At 39.8% G+C, this 21,299-nt stretch overlaps 2 protein-coding genes across 3 annotated transcripts; one reads left to right on the forward strand and one right to left on the reverse strand.

The window, feature by feature from the left end:
- Window positions 1-2,158: 2,158 nt before the first annotated feature.
- On the reverse strand, window positions 2,159-10,028 carry DNAJB9 (DnaJ heat shock protein family (Hsp40) member B9). 2 transcript variants are annotated; one of them, XM_048936955.1, is made up of 3 exons: window positions 9,902-10,028; window positions 6,485-6,712; window positions 2,159-4,486 (listed from the first exon to the last, which is right to left on the reverse strand). In XM_048936955.1, the coding sequence occupies exons 2-3, from the start codon at window positions 6,699-6,701 to the stop codon at window positions 4,053-4,055; spliced, it is 651 nt and encodes a 216-aa protein (XP_048792912.1). In that variant the 5' UTR covers window positions 6,702-6,712; window positions 9,902-10,028; the 3' UTR covers window positions 2,159-4,052. The 2 variants fall into 2 exon arrangements, with proteins under 2 accessions (XP_048792912.1, XP_048792902.1); XM_048936945.1 differs by having other exon boundaries at window positions 9,887-10,018.
- Window positions 10,029-10,141: 113 nt separating this feature from the next.
- THAP5 (THAP domain containing 5) lies at window positions 10,142-17,264 on the forward strand. Its single transcript, XM_048936920.1, has 3 exons — window positions 10,142-10,284; window positions 14,766-14,955; window positions 15,746-17,264. Exons 1-3 carry the CDS (start codon window positions 10,202-10,204, stop codon window positions 16,709-16,711), a joined length of 1,239 nt encoding a protein of 412 aa, XP_048792877.1. The 5' UTR covers window positions 10,142-10,201; the 3' UTR covers window positions 16,712-17,264.
- The last annotated feature ends 4,035 nt before the right edge of the window (window positions 17,265-21,299 follow it).

Consider the following 21,299-nt stretch of genomic DNA (forward strand, 5'->3'; position numbering starts at 1 on the left):
AGTTTTCTCATTTTCTCATCACACCTTAGAGAAGTGCAACAGTTCTTGCCAACGCAAAGACACAATGCAGAGTCACACCTCAGACTGTCAGCAGATCCCTTAAAAACCAATGAATATGTATGTTGATCCTGCGTGTGCAGTCATTCTGTGGTCAACTGTCTGAGAAACACTGGTTGGAGAAGATGGTCCACCACCTTCAGTTAGGGATCCCAAGTCAGCAGAACTCTGCAGTCAACCCTAGTGATCTGAGCCCCTCAACAGCATCCTTTGGTGTGCAATTACACTAGAAACTATAAATGCAGCAACATTTATTTGTTTCTAACCTTTACTTCAAAGCTGCTGACCCAAAAGCCAGCATTTTAAAAGGTAACACACACCATATAAAAAGTTGTTTTCCACAGTGCCAAAGCTTTAGAATTTATCACTTAAAAACAGTTGTTTAAACTGAACCGGAATCGAGGATGAGTTATAGCCTTAGCTTAGAATTGATGCAGACACACTATAAGTGGCTGTCAACTGATATCAAAGTTAAGTAGCCACCACAAGAAATACCTGGCCCCTGTTTGGTCTCTAAGGCAAAAACACTCACAGGCACTCACACTACATAAGCTAACAGCATGACCGTGTGAATCACTACTAAAGGGCAGGCCAGTCAGGCTCAACCACATCAGCAAACAAAGTCACATGGAGCTCTGAACAGCATTTTTTCTGAAATGAGCTCCACATGTGGAACAGTATTCTACATGAAGCTTTTGCTTCAAATACCAGGAAGAGACAATTTCAGTGTGAGCTAAACACAATCAACCACCCTTTAGCATAAAAAAAACACAAACTTTCTTGTCTTAAAATACATTCAGTCCTAACAATTTGGTTCTATATCAAGATGGAAGCCTTGTTTATATTCCAGGAAAGCCAGATCTAAGATACAGCCCAATGAGACACATTGATTTGTAAGACTTTCAACTCCACCTTCTAAGTATTAGGCCCAGAACACAACTTTCAAGCAGTTATGCAGACAGCTTCTGAATCAACATGACAGCATTCTCAGTGCTCCTTCAGAATTTATGCTTTTCAGCACCAACCCATGCCTGTCATACTAATCTCACATAGCTCAGCTGAGTAGACAGCACAGACATCAGGGAAAGATCCCACAGTTGAAGGTGGAGGTTTTCAACTGATATACCTATGGCATCCCAAAAGAAATTAGGATCCTCTTGCACAGGCTCTTCTGTGTGCTTGGTTTACAGACATAATCCCTGAACACCAACTAACTCCAAACACCTCTAAAAAAAAAACAAAACAAAACAAAAAATACCAGACCAGAGAGAATTGTCTATTTCTTTCAATTCCAGCTGCTTTTCCCAGTCATCCCATCAATTTCTTAGGGAAAATGTAGCAGTCAAGGTGTTCTATACAACACATGCTCCACATAATGCATTTTAACCCAGCTTTAATCGACTGTAAGAGGAAGGGGAGGGGGGGAGGAAAAAAAAAAAAAGGCTTTCACACAGAAGCAATTTTCACACATTTAATGTAATGGCACCCTAATCAAGTTTACAGTACTTTTTGTCTCCACTAGATACTGTGTTTCAAAAGTATAATGGGGAAAAAAGGGAAAAAAAAATACTAGTTATCCTGAAAGTTTAAAGAACTCAACTATTCAGAGTTGCATATGCATAAATGCCTTCCTAAGGATTATGATTTGTACTTTTCACTCTTACATTAAAAAAATAGCTTTAGCTGGGTCTTCTCACAAGATATCAAAGATGACAAGAATCAATCATTTCAAACTTCTCAAGGTTATATGAGGACTTCTGTTAACAAGCCTACCATGAAGCAAACACTATAAATAGGAAAAGAATGTGCAAGAGCTCCAAGTGAGTGAGATGCACAACATGTTCTGCAAGCTTGCGTTCTGATAGCCACAAACTGAAGACAGCTGCCTGAGGAAAGCCTGCCTGAATCTCTTAAGTTAGAGTCTACTTAAAACATATCCACTGCAGAAAGCTATAGAGATAGATAAATGCTGGGAGCTTCTGTCCTACCTGTAAGGTTCTCCTTTGGATGTTACCTTTGATGATCAAAGCAAGCAAAAAGGTCAGTTTTAGAAGCTCTAGGAATTACAGTATGTATTTACTTGTTTTCCCATGACACATAATTAAGAGAACTTGTCTGTCTTTTATTCATGTGACCAAAAAGAACAAACAAAAACGCAGGTATCTGTGAGAAAGTAATTCAGGTCTCTAAGTTAGTAATTTGTTCAGTCGGATGTCCATGTAGTACAAATCAGACAAACTGACTCATGTAGGACTGATGGAGTCAGAAATCTGCATGAATTACAATTTTCAGTTCAATCATATTAATTACACAGAGGAAACTAAAACATCTATTTGCACAGAAAAAGAGTGGAAATAACAGACATTCACATACACCCCATCATTTTTCCAACTATAATATTGCACATTCCAACAATGTTGCACAAATTACTGGCTTTTTATAAAGACCATGTATGAGGTATTAGTCCATTAATAAATAAAAAAAATATGGAAAAGCACTTAATATAATGCAATAATCCATTCCAAGTATTTAGTGAGTGAAAACAGAACAAGTGATAATACGCACCCTTACGGGAAAGGTTAACATTACTTAGCAAATAGTCAGCTTTCAGTATCAGTTCACTTTCAGTATCAGTTCAAGAAGCAAAGAGTTAAACTTTTCTTTAAAGATCTTAAGAATTCAAAGCCTATTTATAACACTGCTGTTCAAAAACTTATTTTGCTCATGCAATCCATTTGAAAGGTAAATTCTCATAATTTTCAACAGATAGCAACGTGTGTGTGATAACCTTACTAAAGAACTTTTGGGTTGATACATATTAACTTCAGTTAATATATATTAGGAGTTGTGTTTTTGGGTTTTTTTGTTTGTTTGTTTGTTTAAAGGAGTTTATACTGGTTACAGATTTCCATAGCACTGAAGTTGTTACCTATTAGCCCTGCCTGTTATCAGACACCAGCACCACAAAGTATTAGGTGAATATGGGAACTGTAACTTCCAGTTTTACTATTCCTTTATGCCAAGAGTTTACCTTTCAAATCACAAAGCTGAATAATCTCTGCTGACAGGTAATAAATATATCCAAACACAACCTATTTCTTATTTAGACTGTTCCAGAAACACTAGGAATCTGAAAGTAAGCTTATTTGTTTAAGTTTGCCAAAGCACAAAGGAGAACTTAAGTTCAACAAATGGAACTATGGCAACTACAGTGCACACATGATAATTATGAGAAGCATAAAGCAGGATTGTATTCAATATGCTCTTCTGAATCTTAAGAGATATTTGTGTTTTGGAGAGGTGGAGTAAGAAACATACTATGTGCATACACAAACTTGCATACATCAATAGCCCTTAAGCGAGTGAAGGGTTATTCACATCCTCAACCTACATCACTCTCCTAGGTGATGAACAACCTTAGTATATTTCCTTTTTCATTTAAGTTGGAATATACATGCTTTGTTTCTAACAGATTTGCAATGCTGGACAAAGTTGCAAAGACACAGTTTTATTTCCGCTGCTATTTTGTGCAAATTGTTGAACTTGTGGACTAAGTCCACATTCAGTAAAAACCACTACCGAAAATCTGAAAGGCATAATAAAAAAAGCAGCACTTCAGAATAAAGTATCACCACTGCTAGAAATCCATGCACCAGTAACTCAAACATTCCTGAATTGGCATACAAGAATTATATTATATTTCTAAAATTAAAAAAAATATATCATATGATGAATTTACTGAGCGCTTACTAAATTGAAATACAAAATTTCCTCTGTTGCAAGATTATTTCTCTCCTCTTTTAAGTAGTTACTGAGGCATTTAGCTCTTAATTGCATGTTGTTTCTATTCTGAGAATTAGTTCCATCTATAAATTCTTTATAGCAGTTAAGTGTTTTTAAGAATACACAGTTCAAAGATCTCTTTCCATATTAGCACATAACCAAGGAGAATTATGGAGGCATCGAAAGAAGAAGAGATGAAAAGAAAGGAAACATTATTGTCCAGAACAGTCTGTGTATGTAGTAACCATGTTTCCTCGTCTCTGAGTGACAGTCCTGCAGTGCTTGCTGGATCCATGGAACCTGTTGTCAGTTCGCACTGCGTGTCGGTGTGCATTTTCAAAGTCACTAAAAGAAAACATCTTTTCCATATTTTCAAACACATCATCAAACAGTCCACCTCCAAAGGAGAACTCCTGGAAAGAACGTCTCTGCCGATTGTGAGCTTCCCGATGACTTCGGAAGTGATTTTCAAAGTGCTTTTTCGACCGTGAGTATTGACTGAACAGGTCATAGTCTTTGAACAGATCATCAAAGTTGAAGTTAAATGATGACTGATGAAATGGGCTTCCATTACTTCCTTGTCCTCCGTGACGGCCAAATTGATCATATTCTCTTCGTTTATTCTCATCTGATAATGTTTCATATGCTATTTCCAATTCAAAAGAAAAAAACGTTTTAAAATGTCAATTGCATGCACATGAAGACTACAACCAAACAAACACACAGAACGGCCTTTCCCCCCTCCTGCAATGAGATATCCTCCAAGCTAGACTTTAATTGAATGCTCAAGTCCAATCAAGATTAATATTTAACTTCCTACAATCCAAAATCAGTTGTTTCAAATTAATTACAGCTACTTACTTACAGTAATAGTTATACTATGAAGGCGGATTACAGCCTCAAAATTTTTAATTCACAAAACACTGTTTAGCTAGCAATAAAGATTATTGCTTATATTTGAAAGAAAACAGCAGCAAGATATAGCAATGCAAAAGACTGAAGGTAAGAGGATGTGCTAGAAGCTCTCCCTGAACAAGTAAATTGCCTGCTGCATTCTTATCACAGAAACAGTGCAGTATCTGCAAAGCTACTTGCAGGCAGACAGTAAGCACTAGCTGTGCAGGACTCAGAATTAAGTGATAAGCTAAACATTAAGGGCAAAAGTAAAACAAAGGAAATGAATTACCTATTTGTCTAAACTCTCAACATTTCAGAAGCTTAACAATAAACCTACATTTTTTGATTGGGTATAACCAAAATGGAATTAGATTTCCATCTGTTCCTTGGTCCAAAACTACAGCTACAGCTGTTTCAAGGCAGAAACTGACATATAAAATACTCCTTGTAATTAGAACATGCATTTCGAGCACTACCACTTTCTTACCTGTCAAGGGTTTCCCAATTTTTCTATACAGCTCAACACATACTTAGAACTCCCACTTCCTCCTTTAGCACTGTAACAGCTGCCGTTTCTAAAAAGACCACCCTTTCTTTTAACTACATTATTACCCCTCTCTCAAAGTAACTGTTCTGTAGACAACAAGATAAAGCTCACAGTTGAGAGAAACACACAAGATGGATGGATGTGATAAAAACCTACGGGGAGCATAAGTGAGAACATCTTATTCTTCAGCAAACCTTGTCATGTTCTTCACTTCCACCAATGTATTTTCATCACAGAACACTCATGAAAGGTGCATTCTTAGGATAGTTCAGGTTGGAAGCGACCTCTTGTTTACTGCTCTGCTCAATTAAGTCAGTTATGAGATCAACCTAGTTCCTCAGAGCTTTATCTTCTCACTCCTGAAAAGTCTGCAAGGATGGAATGTGCACAGACTGTCTGGGCAACCTGTTCCAAGCACTGCCCACCCCCTAGGCAAAGAAAGCTTCACCTTGTAGCCACAACGAAACTCCTGCGCCTAATGTCTCTTGTATTTCCACCACAAGCCACCAAAGAGCTTTTCTGAAGGTTTTTTTTTGTTTCTTCTTGAAGCCCTAGTAATCCTGAGCTGGATCTTATCAGGCAGATCAAAGGTACAGTCACTGAAGTATACTCCTACGGCTAAAGTTGTCCTACTCCCACATACTCTTGTGAAAAGAGACTTCAGCCTAGAAGTTCAGTAGGCAGAAATGCATAAACTGCTTAAGAGGCCTGCCTACATACAAAAACAGACACGAGTCAAATACTGACACGTGACATTTGCCACAACAAAAAGTAAAAATATATACATTTTTCTTATCTTATACACTAAAGCAGTATACTTAAGTTAATGTATTTGTTCATAGATATAATTATTGAACAGAATAACAGGACAGCTTATGTCAGAAGGAACTCAAGGATCACCCAGTTCCACCCCCTCGTCATGGGTAGGGCTGCTACCAGATCAGACTGCTTAGAGCCCCATCCATCCTGGCCTTGAATACCTCCAGGGATGGGGCATCCATAGCTTTCTGGGCAACCTGCTCCAGTGCCTTACCACTCTCTCAGTAAAAAACAAAAAACTGCCATACCATCTAACCTAGATCTCCCTCTCTTACAGTTTAAAACCACTCTCCCTCTGTCCTATCACCATCTCCCCACGTAAAAAGTCAATATACAAGCCATGTGTCCAGTTATTTTAAGATTAAGGTTAGTATACGTTACCTTCAGCAATTTCTCTAAATTTTGCTTCCGCACCAGGACTCTTATTTTTATCTGGGTGGTATTTCATTGCCAGTTTGTGAAACGCCTTCTTGATCTGGCGGTCAGATGCATTTTTCGGAACTCCTAAGATATCATAATAGCTCTCTGTAGCCAGTATTAGCTCAGTTATCATCAAAATGCAGAGAGCAAATGTGAAGATAGATTGCATAGTTGCCATGTCTGTGGTTTCTAGAAAGAAAAAATAAACATACCCAAACAAGTTATTTCAGGTTCCACAGCAACTTAAAGAAAAGGTACAACTATAAGCTGAAAGAGTATGACGTGTATTTTTCATGAGTCACTCTGACAGATATGTAAACAAGTTTTTTCACACACGTTAAAAAGTTCCATTCTTTAGCTTTATAATCAAAAAATACACGAATGGAAATCCTGCAAATTCATATTCCACATCTATCACAAATTACTGCTATGTTTTGCTGGGGTTTTTTGCTTGTTTGTTTGTTTTTTTTTGTTGTTGTTGCTTTTAAAACATTACCTATGCATTCCCTCAACAGCTAGAAACTGGACTACGAATTAAATTCACAATGCCTTTCACTGCAACAAACAGTTTATGCTGACATACCTGGACTAACTTTAAATCTTGAATTCTAGGATCATAAACGCAGTAGCTCTGAATTACAGTGCAATTTTCAAAATATACTGAATATACTGGCAGAACAATTCACTGATGAGCTTGAGCAACAATAAGATCTGAAAACACAGCAGGACTAAAAATCAACTTTAAACCAAGACTGTTAGACACTAATGCTCAACTTCAGGTCATTTAACTGGCCTACGTCGAACATAATAACAGCAGAACACTCATCTAGAGTACAGAGTTCAGACAAATAGATAAAAAACTTCTTCCACTGCTTACAATAAGCTGGACTTAATTTGCTTTCTTAATAGAATGTGCTTGAAATAAAAACACCTATCAAACCTCTGATAAAAGGAATTTATCTGATAAATATCACTGCATAAATAGGTTTACACACCCAATTCTCAATGCATTAACTGAACTCAAAAAGCAGTTCTCTACACAAGGCAAAATATGCTGCCATTTGCTGAAAGTTTAATAAGCGAATCTTACAGTCTGAGCATCACAAAAGCTAGCATGCTTTAACTTTAGCTGATACACAATTCAAACATTTGCTCTTCAAAGTCTTTTAAACAATGCGTATCAGGTAAATGAGACAACTGAGCCTTTAAATAGGAAGTCCCTCTAAACTAAATTCATATAGAAGCACAAAAAAAACATTAAAAAAAAAAAAAACGTTTCTAAGAGATAGGTCAAGGGGCTAAAATGAATGTAGTGAGGTCAGAGCAAAAAGCTCATGGAAGATTAACGTACCCATGCCCTCTTAAGCATTTATTTGGCTAGCAGCCTGCATGATATCAAGTGTTATGGAGTAGCAGTCGAAACAAATTGTATTTTCATCAGTATATCTAGACACCAAATGGGCAGTTCTTTGCCTTACTCTTCTTGCATGACACCAGACAGATTTTCAGCACAAGAAGCTTCCCACATTTTTCCACACATTCTTTCCCACCAGTTCACTCATCTGAAACTTTCCCACCTGGATATCAAGACCTACACACACATCCATCCCTCCCCACCTTCTGTGCTTTCCTTCTGCTTTGCACACACAGATTTGTCTTCTTAATGTGCCAGAGACCAATTATGTATGCAGAGACCAATTATGTATGCAGAGACCAATTATGTATGCACAATGTGAGGAATATGAGGAAACAAAGACATGCTGCTCCATTCTCCTGGAATGGCAGGGAGGTGGCTGACCTCCCTGCTTCTACTATTAAACACTAAATGGAGCTGAAGAGTTGTCTACCTTCTTCATTAAGGACAAACTCTCTCAGAACCCATGATTTCCAGTCCGAGAACACCAAGTCACTCACTAGTTTTTTGCTCTGCACAAGCCTCTCCATTTATATTACTCTTTATAAGAATTATACTTAGGTTTCTCTTTCACTACAGTTTTACTTTAGGATTTTGGCAATGCCATTCTATGCTCCATTGCTCCTAGTTCTACTTAATTTTGTATGGGCATTTTCCCCATTAATTTGTGAAGTCAATAAAAAATTTCTATGCATTCAAGAAGACGCTCCTGGAAACCTCTCAAATCTTTTAAGCCAGAAAGAAAAAAGAGAGGCTCAAATGAAGTGATACAACAAATGTAAATCAAATATAAATGGAACTCAAACGTAAACAGCGTTTTATCCTAAGTCCTGTATTTAGATAACATATTTTGAATTAATCAAAGATATTGGATTTTTTCCCCCAGAGAACAGCTGTTTGATATGCAGTCAGCATCTCAGTGGTGCTATTGCCAATTAAGACAAAACTAAAGGCCAGGTTTGACTTCCCACTATTTTCACAACTGCTTTCATAATGAAGTCTCCTTTAAATACTTACTCCGCATGTTTCTTCTCCCTCAGCTTCCCCAGCAAAGGGAAATGTTTCACTTTCTAGGCTTTCTCCAGTAATTATGAATTCTCAAATAAGTTCTACAAGCTGCCTGGCATTAAGCTTATTCAACAGAACAGCCCCCCACAGCTACAGTGCATAACACTATTAGGAGCCAGATTTTATTTGGGTACATCTAGCAACAAAATGGGAGGTTTTATGAACACGGATTAAGCACTTCACTGTATTAGATAAATAATTACAGATCTCAACTGCTATTCAGCTCGGTGCAAAAAGCACAGTAACGTCTATCAGAAGCACTGAAGACATGACAGTGCTCAATTGGTTATCAGTTTACCAGTAGTGCGGGTTTCATCGAGGCACGGCAGGCAGCGTTTGTCACACGCAGAAAATAGAGCAGCCCCTTCCAGCTCGCAACGCCAGCTCCTCATTTATTTCAACGCTCGTCAAGTCTCGCACGCTCATAAACCCCACACATCACTACTCTGACTACGTACAGCGCGAGTTTCATTTCGCGTTACTACCTTCGCAAGCGATTTGTTACCGGCAGCAAAGTTCCCCAAGTTTCCCCGTGGCTGCCATTAGGAGTAACGCGATGATTCAGCCCGCCCCGCGGCCAGCACAGCCCTCCTGCAGCCCCCTGCAATCGGATTCTCCCAGCCTCTCTCCCCCCCGCCCGCAGGCAGACCCTGAGTTGAGGGTAACAGAGCGCGGCGGGACGCTGCCCCAAGCCGGGCTACAGCGGGCGGGCCTACCGAGGAGCCGCAACCCAGAGGAGCGAACAAACCCACCGCAGGAGGCCTGGCGACCCCGCACCGCCCCCTCAGCGCCTCGTAACCCTCCCGCTCCCTCCGCGCACCGCCACCCACTTCGCCTAGTCCCAGCCCTCCAGCTGCAGCTGCAGCCCCGTCGCCCCTCACCTCGCCTCGCCTCACCTCGCCTCAGCGCCGCCCGCACTGAGGCCGCTGCCCCGCAGCGTCTCGCGCCACTCCCGCCCAACAGCCGCCAGCGCGCGCGCAGTGCATCCCTCCGCGCCCCATCGGCCGTTCCTACACGAAGCGCTCCGCCATTGGTCCGCCGGCGCCACGTGACGCGGGGCCCTTGCCGGGCGGGGCGCTCCCCGGCACGAGGGGCGGGAGCGGTGGCTGTCGTTCCCGTGACCGCCGCCCCCGGCGCCCCCGCCGCCGCCGCCGCCGCCGCCCGGACGGTTCCGGGCCCCGTCCGGCCGCGACGCCATGCCTCGGTATTGTGCCGCGTCCTGCTGCAAGAACCGCGGCGGGCAGAGCGCCAGGGACCAACGCAAACTCAGCTTCTACCCGTGAGTAAGCGCGTAGGGGGACGGGGATTGCCGAGCCGCCCCCGGAGGTGGCGAACTGCGGGTGGGCATCGCTGGGTGAGGCCCGACCCTCGGGAGAGCGAGAAACCGAGCAGGGCCGCGGGAGGCGACGCTTGTGCTTACAGACCGGGGCTGAAAGGATGAGGGGAAGGCGTCGAAGTGCCATCTGCGCCGCCGCCGCGCGGTTCGGCTCTCCTCGCTCTGGGGATGCTTCGACGGGAGCCGTGATGCCGGAGGCGTGGGCTGGGGGCAGCCCCGAGCCTAGCTGCGTGCGAGTCCCGTCCTTCGCGGGAAGCGTCACCGCTACAATCGCTGTCTGGTCTGCGCTGCAGTCAGGAGCCTTGGTGGGCGGATGGAGGACGCTGGGCTGCCTGCAGGCTCACCAGCCTGCTTATCAAAACAGCTCCGTGCTGGTGTCGGTCCCAGAGCTCGGCGCACCGGTGTCAGCCCTGGGGGGAGAAGGGGGGAGGGGTGTAGCAAAATGTTGGTGCGTTTCTGCTGAAGGAAAACGCAGTGAGCAGCTGTTTGTACGGGGAATTTTCTAGCATTTAAAAAATATAGATTGAGGAATCGATTTCACAGTCAACTGGAAAAGCTTGTTTTGATATTACTCTCTAAGTTTTAGAATATCCCAAGTTGGAAGAGACCCATAGGAATGATTGAGTCTGACTGTTGGCTCCTCACAGGACCACCCAAAAATCAGATTATATATCTAACAGTACTGTCCAGACACTTCGTGAACTCTGGCAGCCCAGTGTCATGATTACTGCCCTGGGCACAGCCTGTTCCATGCCTAGTGCCCTGTGGTGAAGAACTTTTTCCTAATCCCCAAACTGAGCCTCCTCTGATGCAGCACCATGCTGTTCCATTGAGCCCTGTCACAGAGAGCAGAGATCAGCCCCTGCCCCTCTGCTCCCTTCCTGAGGAAACTCTAGGTTGTCATTAGGCTTCCCCTCAGTCTGCTCTTCTCTAGGCTGAAGAAACCTAAGCACACTGTTGATTCATGTTCAACTTACTGTCAACAAAGACCCCCAATCTCTTTCAGCAGGGCTACTTTAAACTAATTCAGGGTCTGCTGTGATAGAGCAAGGAGAAATGGTTTCAAGCTTAAGGAAGGTAAATTTAAGTTAGATATAAGGAAAAAGTCTTCTACGGTGAGGGTGGTGAGGCACTGGAACAGATTGTCCAGAGATGTGGAAGATGCCCCATCCCTGGAGACTTTCAAGGCAAGGCTGGATCAGGCCCTGGGCAACCTGATCTAGCTGTGGTGTCCCTGTTCATTGCAGGGGAGCTGGACTAGTTGATCTTTAAAGGTCCCTTCCAACTTTAAGGATTCTATGATTCTGACTTGTAAGTTTGTTGCAGTCATTGTTATTCCAGGATGAGGAGGGCCATGTAGGAATACCCACAGGAAGACAGCTTTGAAAAGGGCTTTAGTTTCAATTGAAGGAAACTAGGTAACCTTGAATGTATATAGCACGTGATACAGCACTACATGTTATCACCATAAAATGATCATGAAAATGAGTGGAAATAAATTATTTATATTGCTTTAGTGAATGTGAGTGCCACATGGATAATCAGAACAAGTTTGAGTTATGGTACATATTTGTATTCAAATGTATGCCATCAATACAAAGATGATTTCAAATACACAGCTGCTTTATGCAGCCATTGAATTGTGCTGTGTTATGAGTAACACAGTCCTGCAGAAGAGGTGCTGAGACTCATTCACAACAGAGAACAGGTTCTGATGATGGGGCAGGGGGGCATTGAGAGCAAGAGCAAGTTCTGGTAAAGTTACACTTTGGCTAAAATAACAAATTTTGCTGTCTGACCTCATCTCTCACTGTGGGTTTTTTGTTTGTTTGTTTCTCGATCTGAAGCTGCCTGATGGTACAGAAGGCAGTGGGTGCTGTGTTGCTACAGTTCTGGCAAAGGAATCAAACACTCCCAAGGCCTTCTTGAGAGGCTGTGCTTGGTGACGTCACCTTCAGCTGAAAGACGTCATCCTTTTTCTGAGAAACTTGTTTGGACTATGCAGAACCATCCTGGGCTAAACTCTGTTACTCATGAAACATGCTGTATAATGTATGTAGCGTTGCTACTGGATGCACACAATCTAAGCAGACAGAATTTGAAAAGACCAAGCCTCTCACCTGTCCTTGAGAGGTTATGTAGGTTTTGCTAGCACTGTTCTGTGCATTCCTGCATATACTCTGAGCCAAATGGATCATCAGTTTGCTCTCTGTTCTTGGTAACTTGGAATTTTAAATGGCAACAAATATGAAAGATGGGGTAAGGGATGGGGTATGAAGAACTGCACATTTATCCCGTAAATCTCAGATATCTTTCTCTCAAAATCAGCTAAGTTTGGAGTTTTAGGACATTTGTGGGTCTGCAGAGGGGAGTTATTGCTATGTGTGACTATTGAGGAAACCTACGGGCTCAGAAGTTCAAGGGTTTGCCAAGAGTTGACCTTTCATAGAATTTGTGTGGCACGTAACCTCTTGCCGCTCTATGCTCTCTCTTCAGCTTTGTGTGAGCACCTTACTTATGAACAATTTTTTTGCACACTAAATTTGGGTTAATATTACTGTGGTGTATTTATGTATGGTAATAAATACTACTAAAAGAATTGGTTGCTAATTAAAAGGACAAATCATCTATTTAGATAGTAAAACTGCTTTAATGAAGCTACAGGCACTTGTTAACATGTGGATGTTGTCCTTCACACTGCCAGTATCTGATTCTCTTTACGTCCTACAGTTACAGTCAGGTCAGATTTGATGACCCAATGAATTTGTCACTTATGATATAATTTATTCAAAAGCATAGGTTTTTCTTTTTTTGTTTTTGTTTTTTACTGTTATTATTCATGACAGCTCTGCTGTGAAAGACTTAGGGATTGTGGAAAGATGAAAAACCTAACATCTGCCAGCAGTGTGTACTCACAGCTTAGAAGGCCAACTGAATTCTGGGCTGCATCACAAGAGCAGGGAGAGGGAGGTTATTGTCCCTCTCTACTCTGCCCTTGTGAAACCCCATGTGGAGTACTGTGTCCGGGCTTGGGGCCCCAGCACAAGAAATATCTCTTGGAGTGGATCCAGAGAAGGGCACAAAGACTATCATAGGGCTGGAGCACCACTCCTACGAAGTCAGACTGAGGGAGCTGGTCTTGTTCAGCCTGGAGAAGAGAAGACTCTGGGGAGACCTTGTGGTCTTCCAGTATTTAAAGGGAAATTATAAATAGAGGGAATCAACTTTTTACATTGGTAGATAGTGGAAGTACAAGGAGGAATGGCTTTGAACTAGAAGAGGAGTGATTTTGATTAGATGTCAGGGGAAAATTTTTCATTCAGAGGATAGTGAGGTGCTGAAACAGGTTGCCTGGAGAGGTTGTGGATACCCCATCTCTGGAGGTGTTCAAGGCCAGGTTGGGTGGGACATTGGGCATCCTGGTCTAGTGTCTAGCAATCCTGCCCACGGCTGGGGATTGGTACAAGAGCTCATAGTGTTCTGGATGTTTGTATTGCCATTACCATAATAACCTGGCTTTTCATACATCATAACAAGCATTTAGTTTCTCTTTAACTTTTGTGTATTGTTATTCATTGAGTAAACTACACATCTTTGCTCACTTTGTTTTAATTTAGTTCTCTTTCCCACATAATTTGACTGCTTGCATATGCTTTCAAAATCAATTTTTTTATATACATATTTCAATAACACTGTATAGTCTTCATTTTCAAGTAGGTTAGATGGTTGCAAAGCTAGTTATGGATTACACAACACTGGATACTGAACACTGTGAGAAAGCTGAAGTTCTGAAACATCATGGAGAATATTTTGTTTTGGTGTGTATTTATGTCTTTAATGAAAGTTAAATCCTGCAGTGGAAATATTCACACTTCTAAGTGATTCGACAGTCGTAAGTATGATGTACACTAAGCAGTACTTCGTTAAACAAAACAAAACAAAAAAACCTAAAGTTTTTTATGCTTAACTTGTACAGTAAGATTAAAAAAATAAAAGCTCCACAAATAGTATGATTAGAGTAAGGACTAGATCTTACATTTTCTTAATGAAATGAGTATTTCCAGGCATCAGGAGAACTTTTTGAGCAAGCATTACAGACTTGAGAGTTTTGAACACACTAGCCTAAAGGTCTGTAGTCCTTGGCCAGAAGAAAACAATAGAAATTCTGCTGGACTCTTGAGCTGATATCCACCAGAAACCATTTGGTTGAATAGTGGATTAACATGTAAGTGACAATATTTTCTGAGGGAGGGAGGAGCTGGATTAAAATGAGAAAGAAAGGAATTGAATTCTCTGAACAGAATTCAAATAAGGAAGGACAGCCTTGTAAGAAATAATAAGATGCTCTTTGGTTTCTTTTTAACATAAAGAAACTTCTAAAAAATAACATTTTTTTGCTTCCCCCCCCAACTGTTTTAAAAAAGATTTCCACTTCATGATAAAGAGAGACTTGAGAAATGGTTGCGGAACATGAAGCGCGATGCGTGGACTCCGAGTAAGCACCAGCTTCTGTGCAGTGATCATTTTACCCCTGATTCCCTTGATGTGCGATGGGGTATAAGATACTTAAAACACACAGCTGTACCAACAATTTTCTCTTCCCCGGATGACGAGGTAATGTTTTCCTATCTTTTTTACAATAGCAGAAATCTAACCAACTGTTTATGCAATAATATGTTCTAGTTATCTTTAATATAATCATAGTTTGTTTTAAAAATAAAAGTCTCTCCATCAAAATATTTTGTTAATGAAACTGACACAAAACTAGCATGTAATTCCATACTGTAAAGGAAAGACAGCTGCTTTGACTAGAGGTTCAGTATTGTTTTATAACTGGAAATTGAAGAAATATTTCCTTTAGGAAGAAAATGATTTCCTATGAGACTATTATATTTACTGTGCAATTATTCCTTATAATCGAATGTTCTTTTAAAGCCTTCTATTAACAAACTATACATATTTACTGACTACAGAATATTTTATTTTCAAACTCCATGTTTCTTACTCCTGTTAATAGCCTCTCAAGCACTTGTAGGCTACTGAAGATATGCTACAAAGGCTGTTCCATCTGTCCTGTGACAGAGCTGTGAAAAAATATACTGAATATTTTTGTTTCAGTGGCTGCCCTTAAAAAGCTTGTTTGGATACTGATCTTAAATCTAATCATGTGGTGATATAGCTTACTGTTCTGTGAGTTTTTATCTTTTCTTCTGCTATTGATAAGTTCTCCCTGAGGTAGACTGCCTGACTAAAAAATAGTTGCTGAAACAACTTTGTTGCACCTTTATGGATCTTTAATATGTGTGTATTGAATACAGTGTTTCAGTTGTAATAAGGAATGGTAATCAGTTTTTCTAGTTACATGGCATAATTTTTTGTGATTTTTTTTTTTTTTCTCCTTCAGGAAAAAGACTCTTCTCAAAACAGCCCACAAGAGATAAAGAGAGAAGTCCTGGAAGAAACCACTAAAAATGTTGAGTCTAAGAAAGTTCCCTTATCACTTGAACTTTGTACACCAAAGAAAAGTTCTGTAACTGCAGAAGACCCAGATAAAAAAGAAGTGATTTGCTCAACTGTATTGAGTAAATCTTTACAAGTACAGAAACTACAACTTGAAAACAGAGAAGACTTTGAAACAGACAGTATCATTCTTGGTAATTCATCTCAGCAGTGTATACTTCAACCTGAGCCTGTTTTAATGGCAGCAGCAGACCAGAATGTGGAAGCTACTGATGTTCATGCTTCTGTAGAAGTTCCAGTAAATTGTACAGCTACAGTCTTGCAGTTTTCAGACCCTGACTACTTGAATTCATCTGTGAAACTGAAAAATACTTTGGGTTCAGTTACTGACTATTCACTTGAAAATCCAAACTCTCATGTTGTAGGCTGTTCTGTTGAAGTGCAACCAACAACTGAAAATGCAGTTTTGGTCAGTACAGTCACACAAACTTTTGAACAACTCAATGGAAGCGAGGAATCTGTCATTGCTATCATTGTACCAGCTGAGAGTCCAAAAGAGCCTGAAATAATAAACAGATCTTTCTTGCCTGTTAAACAAGAATTTCTTGACACAGAAGAAGCAGAAACAGATAATTCTCTGCATATGAATGCATATAATGGAATTGAAATATTACAAACTGAGCACTCATACTGCAAACAAGACGTAGACAGAGAGCATCTCTGGCAAAAAATTTCAAAGCTCCACTCTAAGATAACTCTACTTGAAATGCAGGAGGTAAAAACTTTGGGGAGACTCAGGTCCTTGGAAGCTCTTATTGGACAATTGAAGCAAGAAAACCTGCTTTCTGAAGAAAAGCTCAAGATCGTAGAAAACTGCTTCACAACACTTGAAGTGACTATGATACAGTGAAGGCTTTGAATGGTTGCTCTTGAGTATCTTTTTAGCTTCTCTGACTGTCCTTTTGTACAAATTAACTTTTGTTTCAGTCATGATATTTTAAGTATTTAATGCAAACTGTGTGAACAGCAAATGTTCTTTAAAATGTTACATCAACCTCTGCAAATCTTAGCTGGTAGACAGTTGCCCATAAAATGTGACTTGCAAGTGAGTTTTAAAAGAAAAACAAAGCCTGTCTTGTTAAAGTGTATGAGGTGAATCAGTAAAAATGAGTCAAGCTTTTCCAGGTGAGGCTTTCCTGAGACATGCAGGTTTTGCATTTGGGACAGTAGCATTAGAATGGATTTTCATAACTGTGTAGAATGGACAATTATGAAGCAGTTGTTTAAAAAAGAAAAAATTGTCCTGATTCTCTTTCACATGAGTAAAGAGGTATGTATTACACATTGTCCAGTGGAGCCACCATTACTCTTTAGTCTTTTTCTGTCTAGTGTTCATTGATAGCTTTTGTATACTTTGACCCTATTAAATTTTTCTTCAATAAATGCTGTGTCCTTTCATTTCATTTAGTTTTTAGTTGGTTTTTTTTCTGTTTGTTTGTTTTGTTTTTTCCTTAGATAGCATTATTAGAATGAACAGATCGTTCTCCTCTTTTTGGAATGTTGGAATATTCTACTCAAATGGAAGGAATTATCTTAAATAGTGACTGTTTTATGATTAAAGAGGAAAGTTGTAAATATTCAGTGATGCTATCTACTCAGCTTTGATGGTCATGCAACCTAATGTATAAATTTATAGATCCTTAATAATACACTGAAGAAAGCAACATTTTGCAGAGCAAATTGCTGTAAAAGTAGGAGTGCACTGTTTTTCTGTAACTTATTCTTTGAAAAATTAATTATGAGATTAAAAATTTGGTCCGCTTTATTGATACTATGAACTGTTCCTAGTGCACAGGACATGAATGTGTTGGAAATGTACTGATAATCTATTTTGAGGGAAATGAATTTTTTAAAATACCTACTGCTTATTCTGTCAGCATGCCAACCCTTAAGACTTAGAATTTTGATGTGCAATGATTAGAGTTCTTCAGGAACTTGTAGGTACTTTCCTATATTCAGATGTCCTCACCCAACATCAATTCAGTGTAGGATTGGATCTAATGTGTTCCTCTGCAGTCAATTGGCTCCGTTCCCTGTCAGTTGCATTCTGCATCTGGAGAATTTTGTTAGTTAAGTAAGTGAGGATCAAGCAGCATGATTTACAAATCTTGACAAAACTAGTCAAATTTCACAAAAATTCCCAGTATTAATACTAAGAATGCTATTTTTTGGCATAGATATCTTTAAAGTTGGGGGAAAATAAAAGATATTTTCCTTTTTTTAGGGAGTTTATTGGGGATAGCAGAAAGGTTCTGTATTTTTAGAAGCACTCACCAAGCCTACAAATTTCTTTGTAGGGTGTTTTGAACCAATGGGACCTGGGTGGACATAAATGGCCCTCTGCATACAACTTTTTATGCCAGATAGGTTCAGGTGAGAAAAGCTAGATGTAGGCCTTAATGACCTGTTACCCTAAATGCTACCCAAAGTAACTGCTGCTCTTTTAAAAAGCAGGATAATATTTGCTTTATTTTTCAATGGTCTTTTTTTGAAAGTTATTTAACATTGGAATAGATGTTAAATACCATAACATTCTATTAACCTTATGTTTTCAAGCAAGACTTTACATATTTAGGTTAAAATTTACCAGTTCTCTTAATCCTGAATTTTCTGTCTTGTTCCCTGTGTCAGATCATGGTGCATCTCATCTAGGTTTGTGGTTTCTGCAGCAGCAGCCAACATTGCATATTTAACTTACAATAAACAAATAAAGACAGAGATTGAAAACAATCATTTTATATGCAGCATTTCTCAGGGCCAGTCCTATGGTGATGAAGAGCCTGAACCACCACAAAACAGTGTGCAGCTTGAAGGAAAACCAGAATCAGGACTGTTCTGAAATCACTGCTGCAAATTTATTCTGACAAATTATTTTGGACAGAGAACTTTGTATATTTTGAAACAAATTTAGTATTATAGCTGACTTTGTTTGGAAAATATAGTTAGGGGCTTGGCTTCAGCAGTATGCTGACACTTACTAACTCAAGCTAATCATTATAAACAAAGAAATGTGCCACGTGTGCTATGTTGAACAGCCACACATTGCTAGTTAAATGCTACATGCATGTCTTGTTCTCAGTGTCTCCTAATCATAAAGCTGTATAAATTTTTATACTAAACTTCTTGTACTCTCAAAGGAGCTACATTAATCCTTGAGATCTTAACTGGTATCGTATTAGTAGATTGAATCATTAAAACTTTTGTAATGTATCAAACTTATTTTGATCAAAATCAACTTACTTATCTTTTTGATAACTTTACATTTGCATCAACGTTTTTTATCTTGACTACTTGCTTTTACTAATGTAATTACTTTGACATTTCCAGTTTTAGCATGTCAACTGTTTAATATCTCTTTTGAACTTTTAAGCTGTATTTTTCTTCTGGCTACTGCAGGAATTTGGCATTTGGCTTCCTTGTACACCTTCATTTAAATTCCACCAGTCCTATTAAGCTAACAGATGAGCAGTGTATCTCCATATGGAATCAACCGATGCCCATTCTTCCTAGTTTTTCATTTTCTTTACAAATGGATTGTGAAGTTTTATTTAACTCAATCTGAATGCAGTAGAGTTACAGGGGTTATTTTCTTTCCTGCAGGCTAATGAGTATCTGGGATTTCTTGCATCAGTAGTGACTGCACTCTTCCACACTTCATGAGCATTCATTAGGAGTCTGTCTAGACCTCTCATTAGATGTCTTCAGTTACTCTCCTTTACCTTGGTGAGATTATAATTATTCTTCCTTCCCAATTAAATCCTCTCCTTCTCTGAACTCTGGCTCCAATCTTAGAAAACTTGGATGCTATCTCACTAGATACTGTCTTTTCAGCAAACTTGAAGCTACATATGGCATTTTTAAAAACTGCACTTCTGTCCATCTCCTGCCTCCTTCTGCAGTAGCCTGATTACCTAGCCATGCTTTGATCCAAACTGCCTTGTGTTCAACTTGATGCTTCCTCTCACTTGATAATGCTGTTTAATTGCATTGCTTAGCAAAGCAGTGGGCACAGCTGGGCTCTGCCCTTCCATGTTGCAGAGATGTAGTATAACACTGACAAACACCATCACATAGCTAGGTGAGCACTCATGCAGGCAGAAATTTTTGGATTCCTACAGCCATAGTTATTCAGTTGTGTCAATGACAGCAGTGGATTTCATGTAGCAGGATGCATTATTCCCAGACTCTGAGCGGATCTTTTACTCTCAGTTGTTTCAAACTTTACTAACAGAATATGGCAAAGAAATCCAGAGCCTGCTCCTGTGGGAAAAAGTACCCAGAGATACTGGGAAAGACCCAACCGGCTTTCAGAGGAAATCCAGAAGACATTATGAACAGCAGCTTGACAATTCTCTGTCTTCCCAGGCAGAACTAGAAGTTCACATCCACTCTCAAGGGAAGGTGCAAGGGGCAGGCTGTGCTGAGTGACTCAGGCCACTTCCCCGTGTGAACTCCAAAAGCAAGAAGCCATGCACCATATCTGTCAGAAAGCTGGAGAGAAAGTGGCATCTGCACGTCAGAACTCTGCAAAAGATGCTTGGAGCCATTCCATGGAGATGAAAAGGAAAGAATGGGCTTTGGCATTTAGGGTTCCTGCCTGGGAAAAGTTTCTTTTTTAGGATCCCACGCACCAAGAACTTCTCATAGCTACCGGGAAAACTCAGTAATGCCCTGGGGGGTGGGATGGGCTACTAGCACCAAGGCAGGAGAGAAAGGAAAGAGAAAATGAGATTGTATGCTTTTATGAACTAAAATTAGACTTAAACTTGGACACAATATATTTTCCTTTGCTGAATTAACAGGGGACTTTATGACCAAACACACGCTGATACTTTTAGAATTTTATTCACACTGAATCATGTAAAATATCACCACTCTATTTTCTCCTTTACTGAAATGAGTTGTGATGATTGTCAGATTTACCAAGCCATTTACTCCTGCTGTGAAGAGATGAATTTCTCCCCGAATATTTTCCCAGAAAAAAAAGCATTAACAATCAGAATTCTAAGCAAACATTTTTTTTTCCAGTAAGTAATTAAGTATTATGGGACATATTGCTGAAAGTCTGGCACTGTTTTAATATATGGTCTTCCTGCAGAGGTCATTTAGAAGAGTATCTCTGAAAGCATAAAACCAATTTAGAAGCCTCCTCCATTCTAAGAGGTCAAGCTGTATAGATTATTCTGGAATACATTATTTGTTCTGATTTATATGGATCTCATATATAGAAAGCAGTGTTCTATATAAACAGCAGGTGGTGCTACTGGTCTGTGCTATAGAAATCCGCCTAAACATTTCATTTTCATTCTACTGCCAGAAACCCATGCAAACAGATTAACTATGCAAGGATTTTTTTCCCCCTTATTCTTCACATGTATCTGTAGTAAAGTAAGTTATTATCTGAATAAAACAGCATGACTAGTTTTCCTCAGTTTTAC

The sequence above is a fragment of the Lagopus muta genome, chromosome 1, assembly GCF_023343835.1.
Source record: "Lagopus muta isolate bLagMut1 chromosome 1, bLagMut1 primary, whole genome shotgun sequence".
NCBI lineage: Eukaryota > Metazoa > Chordata > Aves > Galliformes > Phasianidae > Lagopus > Lagopus muta.

Coding starts and splice junctions, on each gene's coding strand:
- DNAJB9 (XM_048936955.1), bottom strand. CDS start 6,701: ATGGCAACTATGCAATCTATCTTCACATTTGCTCTCTGCATTTTGATG. Junction 4,487..6,484: donor ATTTAGAGAAATTGCTGAAG/GTAACGTATACT, acceptor AATTGGAAATAG/CATATGAAACATTATCAGAT.
- THAP5 (XM_048936920.1), top strand. CDS start 10,202: ATGCCTCGGTATTGTGCCGCGTCCTGCTGCAAGAACCGCGGCGGGCAG. Junction 10,285..14,765: donor CGCAAACTCAGCTTCTACCC/GTGAGTAAGCGC, acceptor GTTTTAAAAAAG/ATTTCCACTTCATGATAAAG. Junction 14,956..15,745: donor TCTCTTCCCCGGATGACGAG/GTAATGTTTTCC, acceptor TTTCTCCTTCAG/GAAAAAGACTCTTCTCAAAA.